General features: G+C 39.0%; 1 protein-coding gene and 1 long non-coding RNA gene across 2 annotated transcripts in view; one reads left to right on the top strand and one right to left on the bottom strand.

Moving 5' to 3' along the window:
• LOC146455564 (uncharacterized) overlaps positions 1-27,733 on the top strand; it is a 186,923-nt gene that overhangs the window by 38,696 nt on the left and 120,494 nt on the right. The window lies entirely within an intron of this gene.
• The window catches only part of LOC146455571 (dynein axonemal heavy chain 5-like), a 95,467-nt gene that overhangs the window by 44,938 nt on the left and 22,796 nt on the right, over positions 1-27,733 (bottom strand). Inside the window, exons 13-47 of the mRNA XM_085094093.1 lie at positions 24,516-24,592; positions 23,894-23,987; positions 23,672-23,770; positions 22,507-22,688; positions 21,269-21,388; positions 20,786-20,897; positions 20,357-20,446; positions 19,066-19,161; positions 18,207-18,307; positions 16,248-16,320; positions 16,054-16,143; positions 15,876-15,941; positions 15,500-15,589; positions 15,308-15,385; positions 15,089-15,150; positions 13,909-14,060; positions 13,260-13,312; positions 12,626-12,780; positions 11,851-12,184; positions 11,313-11,417; positions 10,525-10,659; positions 10,108-10,203; positions 9,191-9,412; positions 8,443-8,576; positions 7,272-7,401; positions 6,522-6,640; positions 5,805-5,908; positions 5,505-5,700; positions 4,982-5,222; positions 4,589-4,788; positions 3,104-3,257; positions 2,605-2,768; positions 1,721-1,952; positions 1,221-1,358; positions 897-974 (exon numbers count right to left, since the gene is read on the bottom strand). Coding sequence (XP_084950219.1) covers positions 897-974; positions 1,221-1,358; positions 1,721-1,952; positions 2,605-2,768; positions 3,104-3,257; positions 4,589-4,788; positions 4,982-5,222; positions 5,505-5,700; positions 5,805-5,908; positions 6,522-6,640; positions 7,272-7,401; positions 8,443-8,576; positions 9,191-9,412; positions 10,108-10,203; positions 10,525-10,659; positions 11,313-11,417; positions 11,851-12,184; positions 12,626-12,780; positions 13,260-13,312; positions 13,909-14,060; positions 15,089-15,150; positions 15,308-15,385; positions 15,500-15,589; positions 15,876-15,941; positions 16,054-16,143; positions 16,248-16,320; positions 18,207-18,307; positions 19,066-19,161; positions 20,357-20,446; positions 20,786-20,897; positions 21,269-21,388; positions 22,507-22,688; positions 23,672-23,770; positions 23,894-23,987; positions 24,516-24,592 — 4,572 coding nt within the window. The remainder of the gene's footprint in view (positions 1-896; positions 975-1,220; positions 1,359-1,720; positions 1,953-2,604; positions 2,769-3,103; positions 3,258-4,588; positions 4,789-4,981; positions 5,223-5,504; positions 5,701-5,804; positions 5,909-6,521; positions 6,641-7,271; positions 7,402-8,442; positions 8,577-9,190; positions 9,413-10,107; positions 10,204-10,524; positions 10,660-11,312; positions 11,418-11,850; positions 12,185-12,625; positions 12,781-13,259; positions 13,313-13,908; positions 14,061-15,088; positions 15,151-15,307; positions 15,386-15,499; positions 15,590-15,875; positions 15,942-16,053; positions 16,144-16,247; positions 16,321-18,206; positions 18,308-19,065; positions 19,162-20,356; positions 20,447-20,785; positions 20,898-21,268; positions 21,389-22,506; positions 22,689-23,671; positions 23,771-23,893; positions 23,988-24,515; positions 24,593-27,733) is intronic.

The raw sequence follows: 27,733 nt of genomic DNA, 5'->3' as shown, positions 1-27,733 counted from the left end.
AAAGGCAGGAATTAAGCTCTTCTTGAGAAATTTCTCCGATCGGTTTTAACCTCTTACCGCCAGGATTTGCAAGCCAGCCTGAAATTTTTGAAGGTAACCGATTGTTATTGTTGTTGTTGTTATGTGATCTAAATCGTAAAATCGTGCAATTTTTCTGATTTTGAAAGGAAACTTCAGAGATACTTACCATTAAATAGTGTCACATCGAACTTTGTGGCTTTTATTGTTGTTGTATTGAGATGGTATTGTCTGGTATTTCTTTCTTTTCTTTTTTTTCTCCATTTTTCCGAAAAAAATTTAGCTTAGCGACACCTGGCGAAACAGTTTTCCATATAAGGTCAAACTACGGTATATGAACTGATAACCGGGATTTAGTGAACCAATCAGAACGCTACAAATGCATTATCCGAGGCTGAGAATTTAATAATACGGAATATCCCAGACTTAGAAGTGAAAAAAAAAAAAGAGCAAAATTGGGAAGAATGTCACGAGCTAGATGTTGGGCTATCGATATAGTTTGAGGGTACAAAAACCTACTTTTCTAACTAGTCTCACTGTTTTTTGTTTGTCTGTTGTTGTTGTTTTTTTCTTTGTCACTCAAAATTGTTATATGTGAAAATGTTCCTTTAGTTTTTGATTCAAATCAATCTGAGGTTAAAATGGAACACCAAAGCTAATTTTGTCGAGGTTAACCTCAATTCATTTCTATCGTCATCACCATAAGCTAATCTCAAGGTTTTGTATTGCCATTTGTTGAGAACGTTTCGAGTTTCTCACAACTCAACTGTCTGCAGCAGATGAAAATCATATATTTATGCACATGGTAATAAAATATTATTAGTTAATGTCTCTTTTTGTTTTTTACCACACAACATAAACACTGATAAGAATGTGACCTTTTTGTTCGATTTGGCGTAGGTTAAAGAGTCCTCAGCATCTCTTGTCCAAATCATCTGGATTCCAAGTAATCCGACCTACAGACAAAAAATAGTATGGATTACACATAACTCGAACCATATCATCAGCAATGTAAACCGTACATGTAACAAAGCTAAAGACATGAAGACATGCCATGTACATTGACTTACATTAAATGTGAAGAAAACAGTCTAAAAATAATTTCCTTCCAGTTTGTTGTTCTAGTGATTTACTGTAATCTTGGTCTGGTTTTACGTCCGACATTTGAAAAGTCGACAATTATCTTCATAGTTAATTTTTACCTGCGCTGGGTAAGCGTCCAAGAAATCTTTTAGTTTGAAAGCTGGATCTTTGATCGCGATTGAGGCCGTTTGAATAACAGAGCGAAGGGACCCTCTTGACTCCTTCAAAAGCGTGTTCAACCAGACTTCAACATTTCCCTGCGAATAGAAAGAAACAATGACAGTGATTAAAGAGAATGGGGTTGAATGAAGATGCAAGAACTGACACAAGAAAGATACGACGTTAGGCCCATAAAGCAGCTGTGCAAACAAAATGAGCTGACACAGCCGATTTGGGGGAAGGAAGTTCCGAAACGTTCATGCGGATGTAGCTTTTGCTCAACACATAGAACAGTTTTGAAAGGTATAGACAAATTGAGGAATTAAATATTTTGCAGAACCTTAACTGTAATTTACCCTAATATTGTATAAAATAATCAACGAATAAGGTTATAAGCTTTTCTCCACAGCTTGAGCGTACAATGTCATAATTATAAGAAGCGAATAGATTATATCATCACCTGTGCAATGACTGGATTCACTAAAGTTACAGATTCTAATTCCCGAGAATTGATGGCCAGGATCTTGTCATACTCCTTCTCGTGGAATGTGACGGTCTTCACGTTATCAAACACTCCCAGCAGATGAGCCTGGATTGTATGAGAGTCGCTGGCCTGACCTAAGATTTCCAGGAGGGCAGGATCGGATACGAAAAAGAAACGCGGGAAAACAAGACGCTTCTTCTCCAGGTACCTAAACATCATTCGAAAGAAATACTCGTCAATGGAAAGTTTGGTGATAAACAAAATCTTACATTACAGCCATTTGTACATCCTCGTGTTAAGTGCCGCCGGGCAGTTTTTGATGATTGGAAAACTCGCTTTAAGGTGACATAGGCGACTGGAAAAATCAATGATCTTTAGGGACGTGAACCCTATTTCAATTAGAATTAATCAAATCCCGTTATAACGGTCACCATAGTGTCTTGGTCCCAGACCATACATCTTCCTTAACACTTTAGGCACCCATAACAGTTTCTAAATTCTCCTCACAGTTCGCTCTATACTTCGTATGGTATTATTTGGAAGAATGTGTTGAAAAATGAAGATATTTCATATTTGGAGATAATTTCCTGTATTCTGAGTACTTGTTTGATCGAGTAGTGGTGCTATAAGGAGACATTAGGTGCTGGCCACTATAACTAATAGATTAGAACTTAAAGGGTTAGAATTAACTTTAACTTTGAAGTTAGTGATGTTGCCATTGCTTGTAACAGAACAGCGAGGACAGGATATATACTTGCTCTCTCAAGAGGGTATGACCATAACGACCGCTTCAATTTCCCCTGCCGAAATACACAAAACTACAACATTCATACGGATAGTAATGTAATCTGCTGTCTTACCCACTGAGAGATTTCTGGCAAATTTCAAGCTGCTCCAGAATGTGTGGGAGGAGCTGTCCAAGTGTGTCATCACCCATACAGCACTGCACTACATTGGAATTCTCCTTGGCACGGTTCATTATCTTCACCCAGGACTTGTCAATCTGACTGAAACGCTTGGCTTCCTATGGGTCAAGGAACCAACAATGCTAGTAAATGTCAATAACACGGGTAGAGCTTGCGCAATCGCCCGAGCCAGAGGCCAGCCAGACCGAATTGGAAATTGGACATGCTGGTTTTTGAGGGAAGCAGGGATGGTGCAGTGGTGACAGCACTCGCCTACCACCGATGATTCCACGGACTCGGCGCCATATGTGGGTTGAATTTGTTGTTGGTTCTCGTCCTTGCCCCGAGAGGTTTTTCTCCGGGTACTCCGTTTTTATCCTCTACTCAAAATCAACGTGTTATAAGAAAGCTTTTACTTTCCTCAGAAACTATTATCAAAGAATTAGTCACTTACCTGAGGCAACTGTTTGGCAATGTCTCCACCAACAAATACGGCTTCCAAGTAAACCCACAAGTTTTGCACAACAAGCCAGTTTTCGATGATCTCAGTGGAACCCGTCAACTTGGCAATCCACTTTTGAATATCGGCTTTGAATGGAGCATTGTATCTGAAAAGAAATAGATTGATATAGTTATAATATAGGTTAAATACCACTTACATATGATTGGTTAAGACGTGACGGCCTTACAACAAACCTCGACGATGATATTTGCACTCACAAAGCAGTTGTTTCGGATCAGGAATTTTCCGAATAGGGCAAATTTGGATGAGAGCTGCTTTCAGCGTTTCAAAGCGATAGTTCCTGATCCTCAAAAAGCAATTTTGCTATAAAATCAGGGTCCGAAATTAACTTTTTTAAGCAGGCGCCAAGTGGCGACTGAAATTTTTTTTTCAGTCGCCATATGGAAAAATGTGGTCGCCAAAAAGCAGAAAAAAAAGTGTCAATAAAATTTTTCCTTCGCAGCGAAACGCAAACCAAAATTTTTGGTTGCCAGATGGAAAATTCTGGTCGCCAATTTTTCTTTTAAGAATCAGAACGAAGAGAACGCGTTTGGGGCCGCAATGGCGATTTACACTGAAAAACCACGACAAACGAATCGAATGCCGGCTATATACGCAGTTTCATAAGACTGCTAAATGTTTTAAGTCAACTTAATACCTTCTCTTGTCTCTACCTTTTGGAGAAGAAATATACCCAATTTGAAAAAACTGCCGGTTGGTTCTTTGCTCTATGTTCAAAACCGTAAACGATCTTTCCTTTCGCGTTCTGTCAAGACGATCGACGGATCGCCATGTTGTTCGCACCAGGCCACAACCGTGCAGCATTTCTCGTTTAAAAAACATGGCGGCGAAGCTTCGCACTGCTCGAGCTGTGAAGCGTTGTGATAGATTTATAATAACAGGAAAATCGGTTTCATACTTCAAAAGCAGTGGAAAGGTAAAAAGTAAGTGACCAATTGGCGGGCGGCTTTGAATTTTATTTTTATCGATTTGGCTGAAAATCAAAGTTATTGTTTGTATAATGATCGTGGCATGAAATAGTTAATCGCCCGCTGGCGACTAGTTGTGAAATTCTGGTCGCCAATGCAAAATTTTTAGTCGCATTGGCGACCAGGAAGGCGCAATTTCGGACCCTGAAAATACAAGTAAGATGCGTGCTCTTATTAACGAATAGAAGTACGAGTTGAATATATTATTTGGCGGATAGAAATGGCTTGTGATATTTTTAGAATTGTCCCGTAAACTCGTTAATATCTATCAGTCAATGTCACAATGACAGTTTCTTTCAGGTCTACTCTCATACGAACATTCACACCAAGATAGAATATACCCATTCCAGTATCTCAAAGGTGACTTGAGGGTCTACAAAACACATACGAGCAAACAGATGTCTAAAATTACGGGAAACAGCTAACTTTAGACCAAACAAATGCACACCTGTTGCTTAAAAGAGAACCAAGTATCATTAAACTGTCTTCCATCAAGGACACAATGTCAGATGTCTCAGCTCCTTTGAGCAGCAGCTCACCACGATTCTTGAAGTTTGAGAATGAAAACAATTGTGTACTCCACTCAGACACTACGCCCTTCAATTTGAAGTCAATGTCACGTTCTTTAACAGCCGCAATACAAACATCCTAAAACAAAACAACGAGATTGTTAGTCTACAATTGCATCCCTTACTATGATTTTGCAGTAGTTAATGACCATGGTTACACAGGTCGCCCAACTAGATTATAGTACGCCTTTTATACTTCTACATAGAGCCACGCAAGTGCCCAAGAACACTTCACAAGGACTTCAAGGAATTTACAAAATTTTCCTGCCTACCTCAATATCTTCTTTGTTTGGTAACAAAGGAGCACTCATCAGTTGCCTCAGCTGGAAAGTTTCAGATTCCACATCTAATGTTACAGAAGTTATGGTGGAAATTCTTTCCCAGTGGCGCTGTTTCATGGCCTTGTGGGCCATCATTTCCAGAAGGGGACAACACTCACTGAAATCGTCAATTGTCTTCTTGAGATCGAGGAAGGCTTGCCACTCCTTCAAGGCTTTCGGCAATTTTCGGATCCTGCAACAAAAAAGGACTGTGCTTTGAGCCCCTATTCAAAGAGACGGTATGTTTGTAAAACAATCTTTGGGATTTTGCTTTTCTTTTTGCCTTGTGGAGAATTCTCTTGTTGGTCGTATTCTTCCAACAGTTTTGTGTGTAAGGTTTACTGAACCTTGGGTCAGTACTATTTAATACATTTTAAGCATCTGTTTTGATGCATATGTCCATTTATCTACTCATTTGCTTTAATGCTGGCTTGCTTTGGGAAGTGGACAAAGCCAAGAAATAGATCTTGCGTACCTGTTCTGGTATTCCATCAGTTCGTTATTGATCTTCTCGATGTCAATCTCTTGCCATAGAATGTCATAGTAACCATTGACATTATCGATGACAGAGTTGTACAAGTTGTATAGCTTCTGAAGTAAACCTAGTTCTTTTCGGATCCTCTGCAGGTTTGGATACTCAGTTACTGTTAAACCAAACAGCTCCTCACCACCTTTAAATAAGAGTGTGGATTACATAGTCAGATACTGCCAAGAATATTCACAGTTGTAATAGAAATTGTGAAAACAGGATTACATGGATAATTCGTTTTCTTACCTGAATATGTCTCATACTTTCTCCACAGTTCATCAAATCGTGCTTGGAAAATGCCTAAGCGATCACTAGCCTCTCGAGGAGGAATTCCAGCAACCATTGGGCCTCTATGATATGAAATAGTTGTAAAACATTAACAGACCTAAACCGCAAGGATATATAAACAGATATAAGCCCAACCCCCACCCCCGCTTACACCCCCCCCCCCCCCCCAGTTATAGGCCCCTCTATCTGTAAACAAAAATTTTATTCCGGTTATAAGCTGTCCCCCACGCATTCCGTTTATAGGCCCAATTTTATGTTAACACCCCTTGAGAAGGGAACAATTGTTTTTTTTACTATCTCGTCAAATACCGGTAAAGAAAGCGTTTAATGTCTGAAGAAGATGTAAAGATTTTGCTTGAGACGGATGACTCAGACGATGGCATTGACGATGATGAACAAGACGATTTTGAAGTGGGTAGCCTAAATTAACCTTGTGAAGAAGAACTGAGATCAAAAAAAGTCTTATCTTGTTTTGTTTTGTTATGGTTACCGTTAAAGTTAGAGCTTCGAATTTGGTCTTGCAGTGAAATAAAGTACGTTTTGTTATCAGCTTGTGTCGAACGTTTTATTTATCCCAATTATAAGCCCACCCCAAGCCCCATATGAAATTGGAAAAGTCCACGGCTTATAACCGGGATTTTACGGTATTCAAAAGTGTACTCTAGTTTTCCTTACTTTTCATTATACTCCTGAACAAAGACTGTAACCATAGCTTTGAACTTTTCTACGCCATCCAAGAGGTCTGCCTTGAATGTTGGCTGGATCGTAAGGAGGTGGCTTGCTACAGTACCAGCCTTGAAAGACAGGACACAAAATCAGTCAGCACATAACCAACGATGAAGAAGTTTCAACAATGCTGTTACATTACTGGTGACGGTACAATCAATCAATCAATCAATCAATCAATCAATCAATCAATCAATCAATCAATCAATCAATCAAGCAAGCAAGCAAGCAAGCAAGCAAGCAAGCAAGCAAGCAAGCAAGCAAGCAAGCAGCAAGCAAGCAAGCAAGCAAGCAAGCAAGCAAGCAAGCAAGCAAGCAAGCAAGCAAGCGAGCAAGCGAGCAAGCAAGCAAGCCAGCAAGCCAGCAAGCCAGCAAGCCAGCAAGCAGGCAAGCAAGCAATCAATCAATCAATCAATCAATCTTTATTCCTCCTAAGATAAAAAGAGACATATCTTAAGTTACATTTATTGTTAGAAATAAACATACAGGCAGATATTGAAAAACGAGTGGCGTATTGCTTAGCCCAAATGGTGGAAAAATATTTCCTATACTAACATTTCTAAAGACCTTTTTGCTTTTAGGACTACACAATATGCCACTCACGTTTTAGCATCTGTCTTTTACTATAATCTGCCTCCCTTAGCAAAACATCCATGCACCAGATCAAAAATCCAGATTAGCTTAAACTTTCATGCATACCTGAGCATGTAATTTACGCCAAGCATAAGTAAGACCATCTACTCTTTCAGCGTCACTACTTGAATAGATCAGGCCATAGCGATTCATCATAGCAAAGGATTCCTCAATTGGACCAACTGTCATGTCAATCCTAAAATACAACGAATACAAATAACATAACGTCATGCACCAAATGACGGTAAAACCAGTAAAGATCATTTGCCATTATGTGAAAGTCGAGTAACATTAACAAGGCTCTTTGAATTAGAAAGGCTGTTACAATTATGCTTGGTCCTCCCAATCCAAACTTATGTCAGGCATTGCAGAAAATTACACAAAAGCCTTCATTCCGCTCAGAAGACAATAGACTAATTGCAAGAGCAGGCCCAAATGCCTTTTATTTTCGTTCTTTACGCTCATTATTCAAGTTTCATGAAAGGAAAGTACAGTCTAGTGCAATCAACGTACTAAACGGAATGTAAAGCTTGTTTTTTTTACATCTACTTCAATGGTGAAAGTGGTTACGATAACCGACAAAAGTTTAGATTTTGTATTTGTTCTTGTACGTGTTATTGGTACTAAAACTTAATTATAATGATAAGGCATCCTCGGAAAAATAAAATCCGAGTTCTCCCAAAAGATGTCAAACCTAAGACTTTCCAATTTTTCTAGGTTGGATGTTCTACCACTGAGCTACAGGAGAGTGGTGGGAGCAAGGCGATAAAATTTATCCAGGTTCATGTGACAAACATCCTGCACACTGCTAGAATTTGAATGTCAGTAGGTGGATATGCATGAAAGAAATGTGATGTTATGTTTTAAGCCTGATGAATAAATGAAAGATGTATTTTTCCGTCAGTAACACATGCATACTATGTTTTACTAGAAGTCAAACCTATGAACTTCCACTTACTAGTTCCTCTACTTTGGAGTGGCACGTTTTACCAGACCTTTCCTGGCAAAATTTTAAGCAGCTAATTTTTTATCGGCCAATATTCCAAGATCAAAATGAAATAATATAAAATGTACACTGTGGCCTTTATATGGTCATCATGCTATGCTAGGTTTAAGATAGTTTTGAAAACATGTCAACTTCCATTGCTTAAAATTTCTTCAGTCTATAATTTATTTTGATTACAACGTGGACGTTCAATGAACTTGGGAATTAAAGCTGCGGCATAAGAACACAAACCTTATTTCAGATTCTCTTATCTCACTGAGAGCAGCCATGCTACTTCTTACATCATCAAGGTCCTTGATACCACGGGCAAGACGCTTGTTGAGATTGTCAATAAACAAGAAGATCTCTTCCATGTCTGCACTTGCCTGCCAGACACACAACAGGAAAACACAGTTAACAAAGATTCATTGTATTTTTTCAACTTAAGCTAAACAAGTATCAATGAACCTGCATCAGTTTAAAGTCCATTTCACTTTATCTATGTTGTTGGGTTTTCAACTAGATACACCTGGCAAAAAGATTCTTCTTCTTCTTTTTCTTGAAATAAAGACGATAACCGGGATTTTGGGGGTTGTTTGCTAAAAACATGTTATTTGACTATTCCGCTCGCTTTTATACTGGTTACCCAGGCTGCGTCCAAGGTAGAGAGTAACTCAAAAATTCAACCTTTGTTCCGTCCCAAACTCGTTTTGAAATTCTAAAAAAAAGTCCATGCATATGGTAAACAGAAAAAACGTAACTTTTGTCTGGCCAAGCAATGGGCCTAAGGCGGCTGGTGTTACAGAAAGAAGTTGAAATGTTCCATAATAGAGAGGTTTTCAATTGTTGATGAGAGCAATTCAGAATTGTGTTACACAATGTGTTTTGTTAAGCAACTACCAACACTTTGATACACAATCTCAAGTTAAATAGAAAACAATCTTGCTTTTCTTTGTTTGTTTCCCATTCACCTGAAAACCGCTCTAAAATAAGTAATTACCTTTTCTGCTAAGGCTTTGCCAAATGCCTGTTTCCAAGCCTTAGTTTCTGTGACCAAAGCTTCTTTGATCCTTTCAGTCAGATACTGGACAGGACCTATGTGGTAACTCCCAGGCAATTCCTCAATCTGAGTTTCTAAGCGCTGATAGTACTTGATTTGCGCATCAAAGTCAGACAGCAGCGGATTTGATTCCATGAACTCCTTGACCTTTGTGTTGGGATCCTTTAAAGTAAGCAGCAGTTGATTGAATTACCAAAGGACTTTTACGTCTACGTTTTTTTCTGGAATACCCCCTCTAGCTAGAAGTATATTCTAGTTAACTAGGGCTAAAAGAGGCAAACAGGATCCTAGATTTCATATGCTTAACATGATTTTGCTTTCTCTGTGGTGGGAGACAGTGAGCACCGAATAGTCAGACGAGTGGACTTGCAATCTGGAGGTCCTGCGTCAAAGTCCCCTCTCTAACCACTAGCTGGATTTCTTTCATGGTAGTCTCCTGTCCCAAATACTCGGCTGGTAAGTCTTCCTGTTAGTTGGGATTTTTGAGAGTTATGTTGAGTTTGTAATGTTTATTTCAGTCATTTGCAGTGTCTCCAAAAAGCACTACTGACAGTGCTAAACAAAGTGGCACTCGAATAAAGTTTGTTCTGTTGTTTATTGTAGATTATGCTGCAGCGTACAGACTATTACAGAGTTTGCTGAATTTGCCAAATATGTAATAACTTTTATTTGATTCTTTATTCTGTTCAATGTGAAATAAAAGTGCAAAAGGTAAAGAACTGTCACACAAGTCTTTCACTACGAATTGCAAACTTTTGTTTGAAGTTCAGTTTGACTCATTTATTTACTTGCTTGCCACAAATAAAGTAAACTGTTATTGGGAAAGGCAATCTAATATAGACCACATGTTACTCTACCTGATTCCATAGTTCCTTGAATTGATCCATTTCTTCAAGAAGTTTCGTGGCATCCATTTTAAGTGAACTTACAACTGAACTCAGAGTAATCACCACCTAGCAATGTCAAAAGACGCTTGTTATTAAACCCAAATGCAATAAAATCAATCAATCAATCGATCGATCGATCAATCAATTAATCAATCAATTAGTTAGTCAAACAACTTGTTTAAGTTTATCTTTTGGTATCAACTTTACGTCATGTGACCTAGTTTGAGGAGGCCTAATCACGTAACAAAACGTCTTCTTACAGGTTACATAATTGAATGTCCCCGTCTTGTAACTCTCTTTCGAGTGGCAAAATGAAAATTAAAGAAATGCATACCGCTTTAGAAAACATTAACAGACAACACTGTCGGTTATAAGTGTTAGCGTTACCTTTGTGACGTCCTTGTGTTCAGACACAATCTTGTACAATGACTTGGGAGCCAAAGGAGGAAGAACTTTTCCTTCTTCAGCAACAATGATTGGCGGCTGGTGGATAACCCCATGCTGCTCCCATTCATAGACATTCTAAAAGATTGAAATTAAAGCGACAACAAAGATTAAAGATAATTTCCTTCAATTCCAGAATTCTGAATCCAAATACACAAAGAAATTGTGTTTTCCATTTACAAAGAATCATCGAAACATTCCAACAAAGGAAAGTCTAACATTGGAGCTTTTTCGAATTAACTTTAAGAAGGTTTAGGTTTCTTCCCATTTGCACGATATTTCTCAAAGAAAAACAAAGTAGCAGCTACGTTTATCATTCTTAAGCGAATTCAGAGGGTCACTTTTTATACACTGAGAAAAATATCTCAATAAAAAGCAAACCCATCTAAGCAGTAATAGGACATTCTCATTATGACGGTATTTGACTACGATTAGCCAAATCTTTCAGTGTTTTCTTTCCTCGTGCTAATCATTACTCCCCACAGGGATTACAAAACTTGAATCTGAACTAGTCAAATGAAGCCACCATGAAAATGGCTCATACTCTTAGCAAGCGAGTTCAAAACCACAGACAAGCATACGGCAAACTAGGGAAACACTTTCAATATGGAAAAGTAAACGTGAGGCTAGTGTGCGACCATGTGAGCATAACTAAATAAAAGCTCACTACACGACAACTTTTTCTACTTTCTCAGCTGCATGGTCTTTAGCACACTTGTTTCTTTATCTACCTGTGTTGTTTTAAGCATAATCTGGACTGTTTTGTTCAGAGCTTGTTGAATGTCATCCAAGCTTGGTTTCATCACGATTGATGGGATCTCTAACACAATATCAGCCTGTAAAAGCAACCAGATAAAGCCAGAGGGATTAACAAAGGAAGAGAGAAAGAAAGGATATCAGATGGATGAAAAGAAAACAGAGAATGGAAAGAAGGAAGGGAAATACAAAATGGCATTGCTGTTTAAAAAGTACATTTCATATGCATGGAATGCACTTTATAACTTAAGACGTACGATCAAACGTCAGTACGTGGACATTTAAAGGTAGTGGCTATCAGTCCAGTTGGCGCATTCACCCAACAAAGAATGAAAACACTCACAACTGAACAAGCAACAAAACAGTAAAAGAAACGAAGGTAATAAGGTAGGAATGGAAGAAGATGAATCTGGGCAAAGTCTCGGATGAAGAAAGGAAGCAAGAAACGACAGATTGAGAAAGTAATAAGGGTGGTTTGCTTGCACCAAGCATGCGTGCCAGAACAACACTCACCTTGAAAAGAGCTGGTGATTTAACATCCATATCACTGCTTTCTTTGCTGTGCTTACTAGCTGCTTGCATGCGACGCTTTATAGCATCCAATGACTGTCTGGTGGATTTAACTAAAGCATCGATGCATCGTTGGTTGAAGAAGATGAATAAAGCCCAGTAACAACAAGGCATGCACTCCCAACATCTGTTTCCTTTGTTATTCTTTGCCTGCTTGGACTCCGGATACAAACACGGGTAGTTTTCTTTATCAAGGCCTGTTAACTCCGATGGGCTTAAGTTGTCCTTCAGGGTTTGAAGAAGAATGTTCACTGATGACTCCACCAAATGGTTGAACCTGAATAACCAGAAAAGTATATTTCCTGTAAAACTTGCATAGATATAGTTTGTATCTTGTAAATTCCAGAAAGTGTCAATAATTCATAGAAACTACTAAATTGAGAAGAATTTAGTGAATACTACTGAAAACGATAAAGACACAGCCGCCCTTTCCATTTCATCAAACCACAACAAGAAGAAAGACAAAACGGTCTTTGAATTTGCGTTTTACTTTACTTTTCTCACGTTCTAGTAATTTAAACTGAAGTATGCCAGGTAAGGAAACAATAGAAAGGCCAACTGGGAGTTTAAGTACACCCATAATAGGAAAGAATGCCATAATGTTATATGAATGAAATGATACACAGGTATACAGTCAAAACAGCGGAGAGGATACTGTAAATTCAAACCACACATATACGATGTCTCTCAGATTTCCATGATCACATATTCAACGCACCGGGACAAAGATTCAGCAGCTTCTTGGCATGTTCTTTCTGTCACATTAACAAATTCTTCTACAGAGACGGCTTCATCTTCCGGCAGATCACACAGTCGTGTTAGTTCAATGTCCTCAAGAACTGCCTCTATTCTGCAGTCGAGGATATCTTTCACCTAAAACAAAACAGAAGTCCATTCAGATCTGTACATTTTGCGGTCTGCCACATACAGTGATACTATAACAACCATAGAGCAGAGGCTACAGCATGTTATTTTCCAATACGCCATTTTTACAGTTGTTTGCTTATTGACCTGGTCTTTGACTGTAAGAGAGGCTGGAGTTAAACGCTCTTTTGTGCAGACCTCCCTGCTAGGTAGTTCCCATTTACATATCAAAAGCAGCATTGGCATTTGTTTCAAAGCAAAGTCAACTGTACACACTCTAAAACTTGTTTACTACGCATACAACTGTAAAATGGGCAATTTAATACCTCTGCAATGGGTGAGACACTGAAAAAGTGCTGTAAGGCAGAGAGAAAAAAGCATGTTTCTTGGCCATGAGCAACCTTCGTTGTGGCTGTGTTAAAATGGAACAATTAAAGGCCGGGAATGGGATATCATTAGAACCGGAAACTGGTAAACAAATATCTTACCTCCTTTGTAAGCCTTTCAAGTCCTTTAACAGACTTTTGGATGCTGTTGATGTCTACAAAGAGGATTAACAGAAAGTATATCTTCAGCTAATCCCTGTTTAACTACTGTACTTACATGAATAAGACTACCTTTTCACGGCAAATTTAGACCATTTTTCCAATTGTTCCTTCTGGCAGTTTCAGTCTCAGCTGGCCAAACAAAATGAGTGTAGCAGGCAAAACAAGGCAGACACGAAAATGTTTTACCTGTGCTGAAGTATCTCCTGTATATCAGGGAGTTATGATTTCAATCTAGAAACAAATATATCTTTCCAAGACCATCTTCGAGCCTAATGTTAATTGAAATCGACCAAACACCGGCCTTGCTATAAACAGGAATTCACTAGAGCGGGTCATCGGTAGGAAGAGGTTAATTAAAGAAGTGCCAGGCATTAATGCTCATTGGCGTATAATGCTGGAGTTACCTGGTTACTATGAAAAATGTATTCATGAAGGCTACTAACAACTTTGAGGATTTATAGACATCACAGTGAAAGCACTGTTGTCATGGTTCTCAACCAACTATTGAACAAAAACAAAGACAAAACGTTGAAAGAAAAATTCACCAAGTAATTTCAAGGATTCAGCTTTTTTTTCTTTAAATACTCACAAGAATGGACATTGAGAGATGTCCAGTTTAACATGGTCAAACCAGGCTTTATTGTTTCATCCACACGGCTGGTGAATGGCTTCATGAGGGGAAGCACATTTTCAGGGATTCCAGAAACTACGTCATCATACTCCTTCAAAACCTCTTGGAGTCTAAAACAGAAATCAAACAAACTTTTACCTTTTGTTCATTTCTTTGTTTTGTAGTTCACGTCGCGTCATAACAAGTGCTTCAATTACTATGTACAGTATGCAAGCACGATTCATCTGTTTTTGTCTTGAAGCAGTTTTCCATTAAAGCACAGTAGACCTGCGCCCTTCAACGCTCTATTTTCACTGGACCCTAATAACCTGCAGCTGCATTGTTTTATAGGGTTGGGAGCATTGTTCTGTTGTTCGTTCTTTTGTCCCCTCGACCAAACATGCAAGACGTTGCAAATGGTGAAGGTCTCCCCTTAAAAAATGGATATTTTTACCGATTCCCTGATTTCTAAATAAAATCAAGAATGAGAGCGAGTTAACGTTTGATGTTGTCGCTAACATCATCACCAAGACATGTGTTGATAATATTAATGGTAGCACCGTTCTAATTCTTGTTTTTATAGTGAAATGTTTCACTAAATCTACAATAGCTTGATTTCTGCAATGCGTTTTGGGATTACCAGATCATGACTTAACGACAGCACAATCCCATGGCAAACTCAAGTCACAATCATACTACATAGATCACACGTTATACTGTTATGGACACTAGCCAATTTACTTTGTTTGAAGGGGTGGCAAAAGTTAGAAAGAGCATATAAGTGAGTGAAAGGCATTGGCTCCAAGTGTGCTGGTCTTATTACAAAGGTAAACCCACAACAAGACAATCCAAACTGTTCCCCATACTATGCCAATACTCAAGTGCTCAATGTTCAGCAGCAAATTGCGATATTTCTTTTTTGTGACTTATAGTGTTCCTAATAAAGACTTCATTGCTTAATGCTTCAGGACTTAAAATCGTTTCGTTTTTAATGATGTTTTTTATGTATCGTTTTCTGGGATTGACATGTATACAACTAAATGGTGAATGAAAGACAAGTTGCAGTAGTCTGCTGCCAATTAAACATGAAAAGGGAGTTTGCTGATTTTGAGTTGCCAATGAAAGCGCGAAAATTAAAAAACACTCATGCTTAACAAACCTGTTGTTGCAAGTTTTGAATTGTTCTTCTTTCAAGCACATCACTTGTGCCGCCTTAGGGATCTGTAACATGAAAGAGTTATTGAGAATGATCAGAATCTGTTGAGTAAAATGAATTACAAGCATTCACCACTGGCCAAAATGCTATACCTTACGTAGATACAATTCATTGAAAAAGAAGAAACAGGAAGTTGTCAAAACATGTTAATCAACTGCTCACCTCAAGACTAAGCCTTCGCATGCATTTTGCTTCCTGGATTAACTCAAGAATTTGAGGATCGAAGTTCACGAAGAGTTTCTAAAAAAAAAGAGGGAAAAACAGTGACTTTACACAGCCGTCATTTGTATGTTATAACCTTATAAATAGAGGCAAAAGCTGTAAGTGTTGATCTGGAAAACAAGGAAAACTAACCTTGGTTTCTGGATGTCTCACAAGCAATGACGCATTCAAACCACTTTTAGCAGCTTCCACTGCTCTGAACCATCCACGATGATACAGCAACTAGACAGGCAAAAAGATAATTTTAAAAAGCAGCAAATGTCAACACAATTTGGCCTAAAATTAGCAACTTATGTTAAAGTAAGTAAGTAAGTAACTCTTTGAGCAGCATTTAAGTTAAAAATAATTTTGTAATAGTCATATTATATTGACTAACCAGTTATCTAAAAGTTATATCGCTCACTTGTACAGCATCACATCAATAAATATTTAAATTATTGATGTGATGCTGTACCAGTGCGCAATTTTACTCTCCAATGAATGAAATACAAGTGACAAGCAAAGATACCTCAAATTCTACCAACACAGCCGCCATCTTGTTATAAGTACGAATGATCCTCTTTGCATCTTCTCCCTATGAATAATATTGAACAACATTCAAACAACCAGAACATTTGAGCTACAACAAATAAAAAGAGCTTAACTGCCATCGATAGTACCCCTACAACTGAAACTGCTCCACTTACCTTCAAAATCTCAGGATACATCTTAAAAACTCTCATTGGTTCATGAATTCGTCTGAACAGTTGCCGAGCCCATGTTATTTTACCAGCCACCTACAATTGACAAATTGACAGCTCAAACTCTCATCGGCGTGCTTAGTTACTTCTTATGGGGAAACTGATTTAATCTCAGAAGCAATATTTGAGAATAGGCTTACGGGTGGAAGATTGCGTAGAATTGGTGGGTCGGTTTTCTGCTTCTGATACAGTTTTCTACATGCCTCGAGGTCCCTACAGGAAAAAAAGCAGTCAATTAAAAATGAAATGACAGATATTAATCCTTGTTATTGGACTTTACCACCTATATATGTTGTATTGCAATCATTCTTGTGTTAAGTCCGAACATTACAAAAAATAATAATAAAAAAATAAGGTTCCCAATCATTATGTCTGACTCTTCCCGTTATTTGCAAGGCATCCTCAATGGCAATTCAGTTAATCTCTGCATATAGTAAGTGCTTTTCCATTACCTATTATGACTAAGAGAGATTTTCGTTGTCAGCTTCCATAATGCACCAGCGTCCTTCAAAGATATGTCCAATAACAGTACTGTTGCCCATTCCACCACTGTTTGACCCCTTTTTAACTCGTGAATGCGCGCATGCGCAATGAACGAGTTATAGCGATAGCTGACTCTCGACTTGGTCGATCAGTCGGTTTTGTCGTTAACTTTCGGGCGTGCGCAGTGAATGAGTTTTAAATTCAATTAGTGGAAAAAAACACGCGAACATTTGTTGTTCATGGCGCATCAGGAAATTCTTATTCAATATGTAGAGAATAATTTGACGATCATTTAGTGCAAGAATGGCGATTTTTCGTTCAATCTGAGCAAGGTTTCAAGTTTTTTCAGTTTTTCAGAAAGTCCGGGGTCGTAAACTCAATTAGTGAAAAAAAAAAAAAAACGTGAAAATTTGTCTCACGACGCGTCAGAATTCTCTCATTCATTCTGTAGAGAATAATTTGACAATCATTTTAGTGTAAGAATGGGGATTTTTCGTTGAATCTGAGCAAAGTTATAGGATTTTTTCGTTTTTTTCTACGAAGTGCGGTTTCTTTCAAGAATTAAAAATAATTTAATTTAAAAATAATTTAATTAAAAAATAATTTAATTTGTCAGTTTTCACGCGAAAGCGGAACGTGCCATGTCACGCATCATTGACGTCGTAAACAAAATTATGCAAATTTCTGGTGAAATGAACACTTTTAAGATCTTGTCAGCTTTCATAGAGGTTTCAAAGGGAAAAAATGTTTCATTTTCGAAATTTACAACTGGTAATATATGGGAAAGCAAAAGGACGCGGTCGATAAATAATTCTTATTTAGCAAGAGCTTGTCAAAGTTCATTATTTTTACTTGAGGATTGCGTGGACTGAACTCCAAAGGAAAAATTTCACGCATTTATGTCGGGCATGAATCGTAATGCGATACTTTGTTGAACATATTTCCCTTTGTGAGATCGGCTTGCCCTACAGTAATTTTGTAATTTTAATTCCCAAAAAAACTTCACTTGCCCATCGGGCAAGTGATGGTTAGAATCCACTAGCCCGATCGCGAAATCCAGTAGCCGCGGACTATCACACGAATTTGCATGACGTAGCTGCACATGGCGTGCTCCTATAAACTTTGAATAAAAAAAAACACGTGATATTTTTTAATCGGCGCATCAGAATAATCGGCTTATTCAATCTGTACAGAATAATTTGACAATCATTTTAATAGTACAAGAATGGTCATTTTTCGTTACATAATCGGGCAAAGATATAATTTCTTTTAGCTTTTGAGGAAGTTTCCGTAGCCGTCTAAATTGCAATTACTATGTGTCATCTGCATTCACGAGTTGGCTCACAGGAGCCTTTGATCTTATAATTTGATATTCCATTTCAACATTCTATGTAGATGTTAAATCTTACTAAAGCTTGTTGTCATTTATTGCCTGGCCCATCCTTTTATTGAAAAGGTCTTTTTTCTCTTGTCACTTAGTATTACCTCTGTGTTACCCCTGACATAACCACGGTCCCCTTGTTATCAATTAAACCTTTCTATCCCCGTTTTTGTTCGACTCTGCCTAAAGACGTTATTTTTAAACATATATATCACAGTTGCAAGAACTTTTATACCTTCCATACTGCATCAGAATCCTTTGATATTTGTCATGGAGGTACAGCTGGACTCCCGCTATGTTCTCAAACTTTTGGAGCAATTCTAGAGCCCTTAAGGTCTAAAAAAGTAATAATAATAATGATAAAAATAAAGAAACAGAACAACACCACCTTGTCTGGTTGGATAGACTGAACAAAAAGAAGTAAACAGTAAATTAGGGTACCACAGTATCTACAATGATCATTTGAGCTTACAACATTACGGACCATATTAAAACATCGCTTAAACTAGTGATGACAATAAGAACACCAAAAAGCAATGCATTAATTTTATAAAATCTACAACGCACATAGCACATTTCTAGTACATTTGTTTGGCATTCACTACATAACTCAACAAGGATCTCAAAATCCACAGTCTGTGTGAAATATCAAAACATGCTGGAATAACTACAAAGCACATTCACTTTTTATATGCCAATTCTTTGGTGTTGCTACGTACTGTGATAGCTTCAAGGGACTATGTCACACCAGGCGCATGTGCGCATTGATGAGAAGCACTTTGAAATCGTTGGCCCAAATTTTTCAAATACCGTCAGAGAGTTCAGGATGCTCTCTTCACCTGTTTGAATTGTGTTCATCTTAGGAAAGTTAGCTGATTGTTTTATTTACAAATGTTCTTTTTATAGTAATTACAGAAGCTGTTTGTTACGATATTTTTGAAAGCTTTGGCAATGGCGGAAAAGCAAAAATCCCACACAAATTGTATGCAAATTAATCTCAACAGGATTCTATCAATCAACTATCAATCATCAACCTTTATGCACGGTTTAAGTAAGACAAATGTGTTGAACAGAAACGCAAGATGAAAACTTACAGAGAGTGGCTTCTCAAACCAAGAGTCAACAAACATTTGCAGTTGTTGTTTCAGCCCATCAATGCTCTGCTTGAATTCCTCATAGTCAGTGTCAAACTACAAAAGATACTTATGAATCAACAAGATGCAGAGAAACTGGTTTAAGGAAAAAATCCAGCTACCTTGACGGGAAAACGTGGACATTCGCATCACGCAGGCCACTTTGTATAACCACTTGCCTTAAGTTGAACAAGCTAATTGGCAAACAGGTTACTCTTCTTGAAAGAACAGGTTAAATGTTTGCTAAAAATTCACTATTTTGATAAGACAAAATGACAATTATGGTGGACATCCCATCAATTTGAAGCTACTTAAATAACAGACTTTATAAATAACTGCTGAAATTTTCATTTGTGATAATACTAGTGATGTACATGTATAGCACACGTTTCTAGATCTCATAAGGAGAAAACACGTTTTGCACTTACGTATGATCTGTTCTAAGGAGTCAAGATGATAAATATTCATTGCAATGTTTATAAGAAAGAGAAATTTGTATATTAGATTTTTGGTCATTTGCAAAATGATAGTCTTCAAATGGTATTTGTCCAGACATCATTCGAATTTGACCACAACTAGATTTAATCAAACATAAGCAATATTTTGGTTGACTATTTTCGAATGTTCTTCCCAGCCCCGAAATTTTGTGCCTTGCCCCGAACACAAAAGCATCAGTCCCATGGCATGTACATGTACAAGGCAATAGCTTTCGCTAGAGCAAGCTAAGCCTTTTAATATTGATAAGTAAATGATAAAAACAATATGGAATGTTCGATCAACGTCTCTTTCCTACCTCTACAACTAGATTAATCAAACAAAAGCAATATTTTGATTGGCCATTTTCGAATGACCAACTGTAGTTTCCAGCCCCCAAATTTTGTGGGGGGTGCACAATCTGCGAGCCAGCGAGGCATGCAAGGCATGCGAAACACTTCGGTTAGCCTATAAAAAGTACTCCGGTTAGCCTAAAAAGCACTCAGGTTTAAGCTTAAATAGCTCCCCGGTTAGCTTAACGGTTCGCATTTATGTTGGGGGTTGTTTATGCCTCGCATGCCTTGCACGTCTGCCTCGCATACTTCGCTGGCTCGCATATTGTATACACTCAATTTTGTGCTCTTCCCCGAACATAAAAGCATCAGTGCCATGGCATGTACAAGGCAATAGCTTTCCCTAGAGCAGGCCAAGCCTTTTGATATCGTTAAATAAATGATAGAAACAATTATGGATTTTTCACTAAATGTCTCTTTCCTACCTCTCCTTTCCTGTGATCAAGGAGGTCATAACCTTTCTTCTTTACACTCGTTACTATAGAATTGTAACGGACGATCATAGTCTCCATTCCCTTGAAAGAATAAATTTAGTCATTTAGCATAGCTTGAGATGATTTTAAAAAATTGCATGATTGTTCTTAGTAGTTAAGAGTTTGCTTTGCCCACGTCATATGGAAATTTAAACAACTATAAAGGGCAGAAAAACATTTTTTAGTTCAGGGCACTATTGGAAGCAGGGTTTCTGCTACTATAAGCGTGATTGTGTGAGACTTTTCACGTGGCTCTCATATGCTCTGAAAGTTCCCCTATATTTTCAACAGGCAAGATACAACACAAATGACAAAAAGGTGTTTGGGAATTATAAAAAAAGTGGTTGGAGTAATGCCATTACTAGTGCAAGTGAAACCTACCTCGATTTTGATGTTATTCAGACCTGCAAGATTCTCCATTGTGTTCAACATGTCATCAATTTTCTCCAGCCTCTTACAAAATGCATCAAATTTACCAAAGATGTAATTCTCACTGTGAAAGAAAAGTAGTGATATTAGATGTTAAACCTTGTTGAAGTCTTTTTTTTCCATAGTCTGAATGCTAAATAACTCGCCTCTTGAATAATATAATACTAGTCCTGTTTCTTTCAGTCCTGCTGGTTGGACTGACTTGTGCGTATTTTATATGAGCTTGGCATAATAGCTTGGACTATCTGAACAAATGTTCCAGGTTTATGAAGGCAAAGCAGTCACAGTAGGCATAGGCTAATAAACTCTGTACGTGTGCTGCTCGATTGGAATAGGTAATAGAAAATACAACAGAACTTTATTGCAAGACAAATAGCAAAAATGTCACAAACTATGCCACCATTCAGGCAATTTAAGTAGACAGACTACATTTACCTGAATTCAAACTGTCGCTCATTAGGATTTTCTCGCAACTTTTGCTTTGTTCGATGAAAGCACCTCTGGTATTCTTCATTGAGTCTGATGCACTCATTCAGTCTCCCTGATAACACCTCCCTGAAAAAAGAATTAATACAAATTAAAGGTTGCATGAAATCCAGTGAGAGGTCATTGTCATATTCTATGGTTTGGACTACAGTACAATCCTAGACAAAAGTCTTCGGACAGTCAACTTCCTGCTATCTCTCTGCCAAATGGAAATCCTTGTTCCCCACATCCATTCCCCCAAACAATGGTATACCTGCCAACTTTTTCTGAGTCAAATGCGTGAGATTTTTGTCTCGTCATGACCAGGATTTCTGAAAATGTCCGAGCCACTTCCAAAGATTTCTGACGACTTTCCGAAGACTTCCAAACGTTGCCGAAAATGTTCAATGATATTCCGACGACCTTTGAACACTTACCATTCATACGGATTGTAGACATTTGAAAGCTTTTGCAATTGTTATAAGGAGTAAAGAAATAATACATAACAAATCTGAAATGAAATGAAGATTTTTTAGAACAACTCGTCCAGATTTGTGAGTCACGCGTGAGAAATTGTCCTTGATGCGTGAGATAGATGTCTCTAATCACCAGGCGTGAGACTCACGCATAATGCGTGAGAGTTGGCAGGTATACAATGGTCAGCCCATGCATGTGTCCAGAAGGCAACTTACAAGTCAACGTTGATTTGGGAGGGGTTCAAGAAGGGAGAGGGGCAAAACTTTTACAAAACAGTGTGGGAGTTATTTATCGTGAGGAGAAATAGATGTCCATGCTTGCAATTGAAATTTTAAGCTTTGTACCAAGCACTTTTGGGCAAGATTGACTGAGGATTACACTGTATGTCAACATGTCAAAATTGAGAAATGTAGGCTCAAAGGTAAGGCCTTCATGACCCTAGTGGCCCCAGAGCTTATCCCCGTTTCTGTAGCATAAAACACCTTGGAGACTTGCTACTTCCCCTGGATGCTTCAGTCCCAGTATTTTGCTAGGTTAGTTTTCTAGACAGTAATTTCTGGTAACCATTTATACTCCTAGATACTGAGAGAGGCAATGTGCGAGTCAAGGGTCTCGGCCAAGAACACAACATACTGACTCTAATGATCAGGGCAGGCCTCTTCCAGGTCTGGATAACAATGTTTCACCACATTAAGTTACAAAGACGTCAATACTTTAAAAACATTATTTACCTTGAATGTTCCCATATCTTCATGACATCTCTATTGATGTAAGCCTTACAAGTTGTTATCATCTGGTTTGTGACCTTGACAAACAGGGATGTCATTCTCTCTGAAGTGTTGTAATACTGAGAAATACTGTGGATCATTCGGATGGCATTCATCAAACTAGGGATGTGTTCAACCATTTCAGTCTGTTGGTCAAGTGAACGTTAATTAACATAACTTGTGACCAACCACAAAAAGGCAGATTGCACGCAGCACTTTAGAACCTCCAATTTCATTGGACTTATATGTCATGCAGATCTGTTGTTTCAGGGCTAGGGTCCAATTTGCTTATTTGTTGTTTGGTCATTGTCCTGCTATTGGTTTTCAGCCAATCCTGTGAGCCGTTCTAAGAGCCGCTATTGTTTTTTTCAGCCAATCCTATGAGCCGTTCTAAGAGCTGTGTGGCGGCCCTCAAAGGCAGGGTTGTTGAGGCAAGTGAAAACCCAGGGGTCAGTTATAATTTACGTAAGAAACTTAGTCATGTATTTAACAAACTGCTGAAATAAACAAGAAATAGCTTATACAAGCGACCTACACAAACTCTTCAATTATGATTTCACAGTGGTAATTTTCATCCTTAGCTTCAATGCCACTATACTGGAGGACACACCCCTTTTTTTTAAACCTATAAAACCAAAACACCCAAAATGTTCGGAACAAAATGTGTAGTGAAAGAAGATTTTTCAGTAAGTGACACCAGCATACACGAAAAATAAAATTTCTATGTTGCATCATTTTTTCACATGATAATATTGACTTCTTCATAAACTGAGCCAAGCAGTGAAACCCTTTACAGTGGCCACTTTCATGGCTAATTCAATAGCAGCAAAGAGTAGTTTCAGAACAACTAATGTCACAATGATCAAGTTTCTTACAAGTTCCTTAAACATGTAAAGCAGCCAATTAATACCTCTCTTGCACTAAACTCTTTTATTGTTATAACTATTGAGACTTCAGTGAGATAAAAAGATACAATTAGCTACTATTAATCAAGATAAGTTATTTTAAATATTAAATTAGAAAAATTGTTTCATTTTACACCACTTAGGAAAAGCGGAAAAGCTGAATTAAAGTGGGCTGGGTCTGATCAGTACAGATTAAATTATGCATGATTCTTAACTACACATACCGGACAGCACTTTGTTAAGGGTCCAAAGAATTTGTCCAATGTGTACAGATACTTTACATTGTCCTTGGCTTCATTGGCAGCATCTGTTATTCTTTTATCCTAATGTTGGGAATTAAGGCAAATTGGATGTTATGAGGTATTTATTAACTCACAACAGCCTCAAGAATGCATAACAATGTACAAATGGAACAATGATCAATTAAATAACTATAATAGTCTAACCAGATCGTTCCAGTGCTTTAGACTTCTTGACTTTGCAGCCCGTAAAACGCCAACAGTAGCTTTACAATGAGGGCTCTTCACCTGGTCTACGAGACTGTAACAAAAATGAAAATTCATGTTTAAGGGCATTTTCTTCAGGCAGCCTCTGGTACCATGCATCTGAGTGCAATTTCAAGGTTAACCTTGCCTAACACCACCATAAGAACTGTGCTTGTTTAGTCACATCAGATATGGGCTCTCAGCTTACAATACACATGCATAACAAAATGCAGAGAATGATTGTCAAAGGGAAGAGATAATATAAATGGGTATAATTAACTCAGGTGTCTGAACTTTAATTCTGTTGTCAGGCAAACAATTTATCTTTTGCTCCTTAGGGCATCTCTCAAACAATAACTATTATGATAAAAAGCACCTGAAATCAATTAACCCCAACTTAGCCCAAACATTATGTCCACATAGCTGTTTTAAACACCACTATGGTTCATAAAATAAGAACATAATAATTTCTTTCACCAGAATGACCGACATACATTTATCCCCTCTTGAGAAAAGAAAATTACTTGCACCCTTACAGCTACTGTATGCCCATATTTAGTACTCATAATTCAAGTTAACATACACATTAAATTTGGCCATTCTTTCTTTCCAGTGTTCAAGTTCTGCTCTTGGGCCAATATCATCTGCCTCTTTCCTCATCTAAATGAAAAGAAAAACACACAGATAAGTTGAGAATGAAACTAACTCACTGACATTTCACCTAGCGAAGATCAGGCATACCAGTGGCCAAATTTAAGAAGAACTCTTTGAAGAACATACACAAAAAAGGGCGATGACCCTACAATGTAGGGTTGGGAAATTCCTTATAAGTGAGAACATTTGCCATCCAGTAAAGTGACTTACAGAATCCACTCCCCAAGATGGTTCTTACTAACACAATTTTATGAAGTCACTTTTCTTTGCAAAATGGTTACTAAATAGACATGCTTTCATTATACAAAAGTCTTCTCCATTGTAACAGATCAGACAGCGAACCCCAAACCCAAAGTGAGAGACACCGTAGTGAACATGACTACTTCTAAGAACCCAGAAAGTACCAGCCAACAGTGGCACACAGTGGTGGACATCTCCCTTGTAGAATACCCCAAAGTGGACATCTCCATTGTGGAAGACCCCACAGTGGACATCTCCATTGTGGAAGACCCCAAAGTGGACATCTCCATTATGGAAAACCCCACAGTGGACATCTCCATTGTGGAAGACCCCACAGTAGGAATCTCGATTGTGGAAGACCCCACAGTGGACATCTCCATTGTGGAAGACCCCATAGTGGACATCTACATTGTAGAAGACCCCACAGTGGACATCTACATTGTGGAAGACCCCACAGTGGACATCTACATTGTGGAAGACCCCACAGTGGACATCTACATTGTGGAAGACCCCACAGTGGACATCTCCATTGAGGAAAACCCCACAGTGGACATCTACATTGTGGAAGACCCCACAGTGGACATCTCCATTGTGGAAGACCCCACAGTGGACATCTCCATTGTGGAAGACCCCACAGTAGGAATCTCGATTGTGGAAGACCCCACAGTGGACATCTCCATTGTGGAAGACCCCATAGTGGACATCTACATTGTGGAAGACCCCACGGTGGACATCTACATTGTGGAAGACTTCACAGTGGACATCTCTATTGTGGAAGACCCCACAGTAGGCATATCGATTGTGGAAGACCCCACAGTGGACATCTCCATTGTGGAAGACCCCACAGTGGACATCTCCATTGTGGAAGACCCCACAGTGGACATCTCCATTGCGGAAGACCCCACAGTAGGAATCTCGATTGTGGAAGACCCCACAGTGGACATCTCCATTGTGGAAGACCCCATAGTGGACATCTACATTGTGGAAGACCCCACAGTGGACATCTACATTGTGGAAGACCCCACAGTGGACAGCTCTATTGTGGAAGACCCCACAGAAGGCATATCGATTGTGGAAGACCCCACAGTGGACATCTACATTGTGGAAGACCCCACAGTGGACATCTCCATTGTGGAAGACCCCACAGTGGACATCTCCATTGTGGAAGACCCCACAGTGGATATCTCCATTGTGGAGGACCCCACAGTGGGAGGGTTGTCTAATACACCCAAACTGAGTCCGATGGACGAAGGCCATGAACAACCAGACTCACCGGAAGTCAGTTCGCGAGAGACTTAGTATAAATACAGCAAAGTATAGTTGAGGAGGGGGGTGGAAAATGTCGGCAAACGGACTCCATCGGATCCGATGGGGACGGGTTGCCGTTGAACGAGTCCATCGGACTACCACGTGTCAGTTCGCAAGGGACTTAGTAAATATACAGCATACTATTGTTGAGGAGGGGGGTGGAAACTGTCGGCAAACGAACTCCATCGGATCCGATGGAGACGGGTTGCCGTGGAACGAGTCCATCGGACTGCCACGTGTCAGTTCGCGAGAGACTTAGTATACATACAGCAAAGTATAGATGGAGGCGGGGTGGAAAATGTTGGCAAACGGACTCCATCGGATCCGATGGAGACGGGTTGCCGTGGAACGAGTCCATCGGACTGCCACGTGTCAGTTCGCGAGAGACTTAGTATACATACAGCAAAGTATAGATGGAGGCGGGGTGGAAAATGTTGGCAAACGGACTCCATCGGATCCGATGGAGACGGGTTGCCGTGGAACGAGTCCATTGGACTGCCGCATGTCAGTTTGCGAGAGTCTTAGTATATATACAGCAAACTATAGTTGACAGGGGGTTGGAAAATGTCGGCAAACGGACTCCATCGGATCTAATGGAGACGGGTTGCCGTGGAACGAGTCCATCGGACTGCCGCATGTCAGTTCGCAGGAGACTTAGTATATATACAGCAAACTATAGTTGAGGGGGGGTTGGAAAATGTCGGCAAACGGACTCCATCGGATCCGATGGAGACGGGTTGCCGTGGATCGAGACCATCGGACTGCCCCGTGTCAGTTCGCGAGAGACTTAGTTAATATTCAGTAAGTTGAGTTGGGAGGGGGTGGAAAATGTCGGCAAACGGACTCCATCGGATCCGGTGGAGACTGGTTGCCGTGGCAAGAGTCCATCGGACTGCCGCGTGTCAGTTCGCGAGAGACTTAATAAATAAACAATAAGTTGAGTTTGGGAGGGGGTGGAAATTGGGGCAAACGGTCACACTCCATCAGATCCGATCTAGACGGGTAGCCGTGGCTTGAATCTATCGGACTGCTGCATGTAGTTGAGAGGGGGTTGGAAAATGTCGGCAAACGGACTCCATAAAGTTGCGTTTTGATGGACGTCAATCATAGGAAAGCCGTTGAAATTAATTTGAATTCTGACAACATTCAAGGAAAAAGAACCAAGAAATTGGCTGTTTTACCCGCTGACAGATGGTAAACTTTTTAAGTTTATTTCCAATCCAGGTTATCTTAAAGAATGGGCATTGTTTAGATGAAGCATTTTTTGTAACATTTTAAATCGCTATCCGTAATAATTTTGCAGAATCAGCGACGCGTTCAAGTGAGCAAATTATCACGTGCAGTGAAAATTAAAATTTTTATTTCAAAAATACCTTTTATTTTCCCTTGATCTGGCTCGGAAAACAATTTAAATAAAGTTCTAACCTTCTCTTAGCAAGGAAAAATTCTTAGTTTCTTGGCGGGTTACCCTGGAATCTTGTCAGAATTCAAAATAATTTCAACGGCTTTCCTTTGATTGACGTCCACCAAAACGCAACTTTATCCAACTCTTTTGAAGACGGTAGGTCGCGTGTTATTGGTAACCGCTGTAACTAAGGT

This window comes from Pavona decussata, unplaced genomic scaffold, assembly GCF_977016875.1.
Source record: "Pavona decussata unplaced genomic scaffold, jaPavDecu1.1 SCAFFOLD_272, whole genome shotgun sequence".
In the NCBI taxonomy this organism is placed as follows: Eukaryota; Metazoa; Cnidaria; class Anthozoa; order Scleractinia; family Agariciidae; genus Pavona; species Pavona decussata.
Note: the sequence above shows the minus strand (reverse complement) of the source record. Positions and strands in the feature narration are given on the sequence as shown.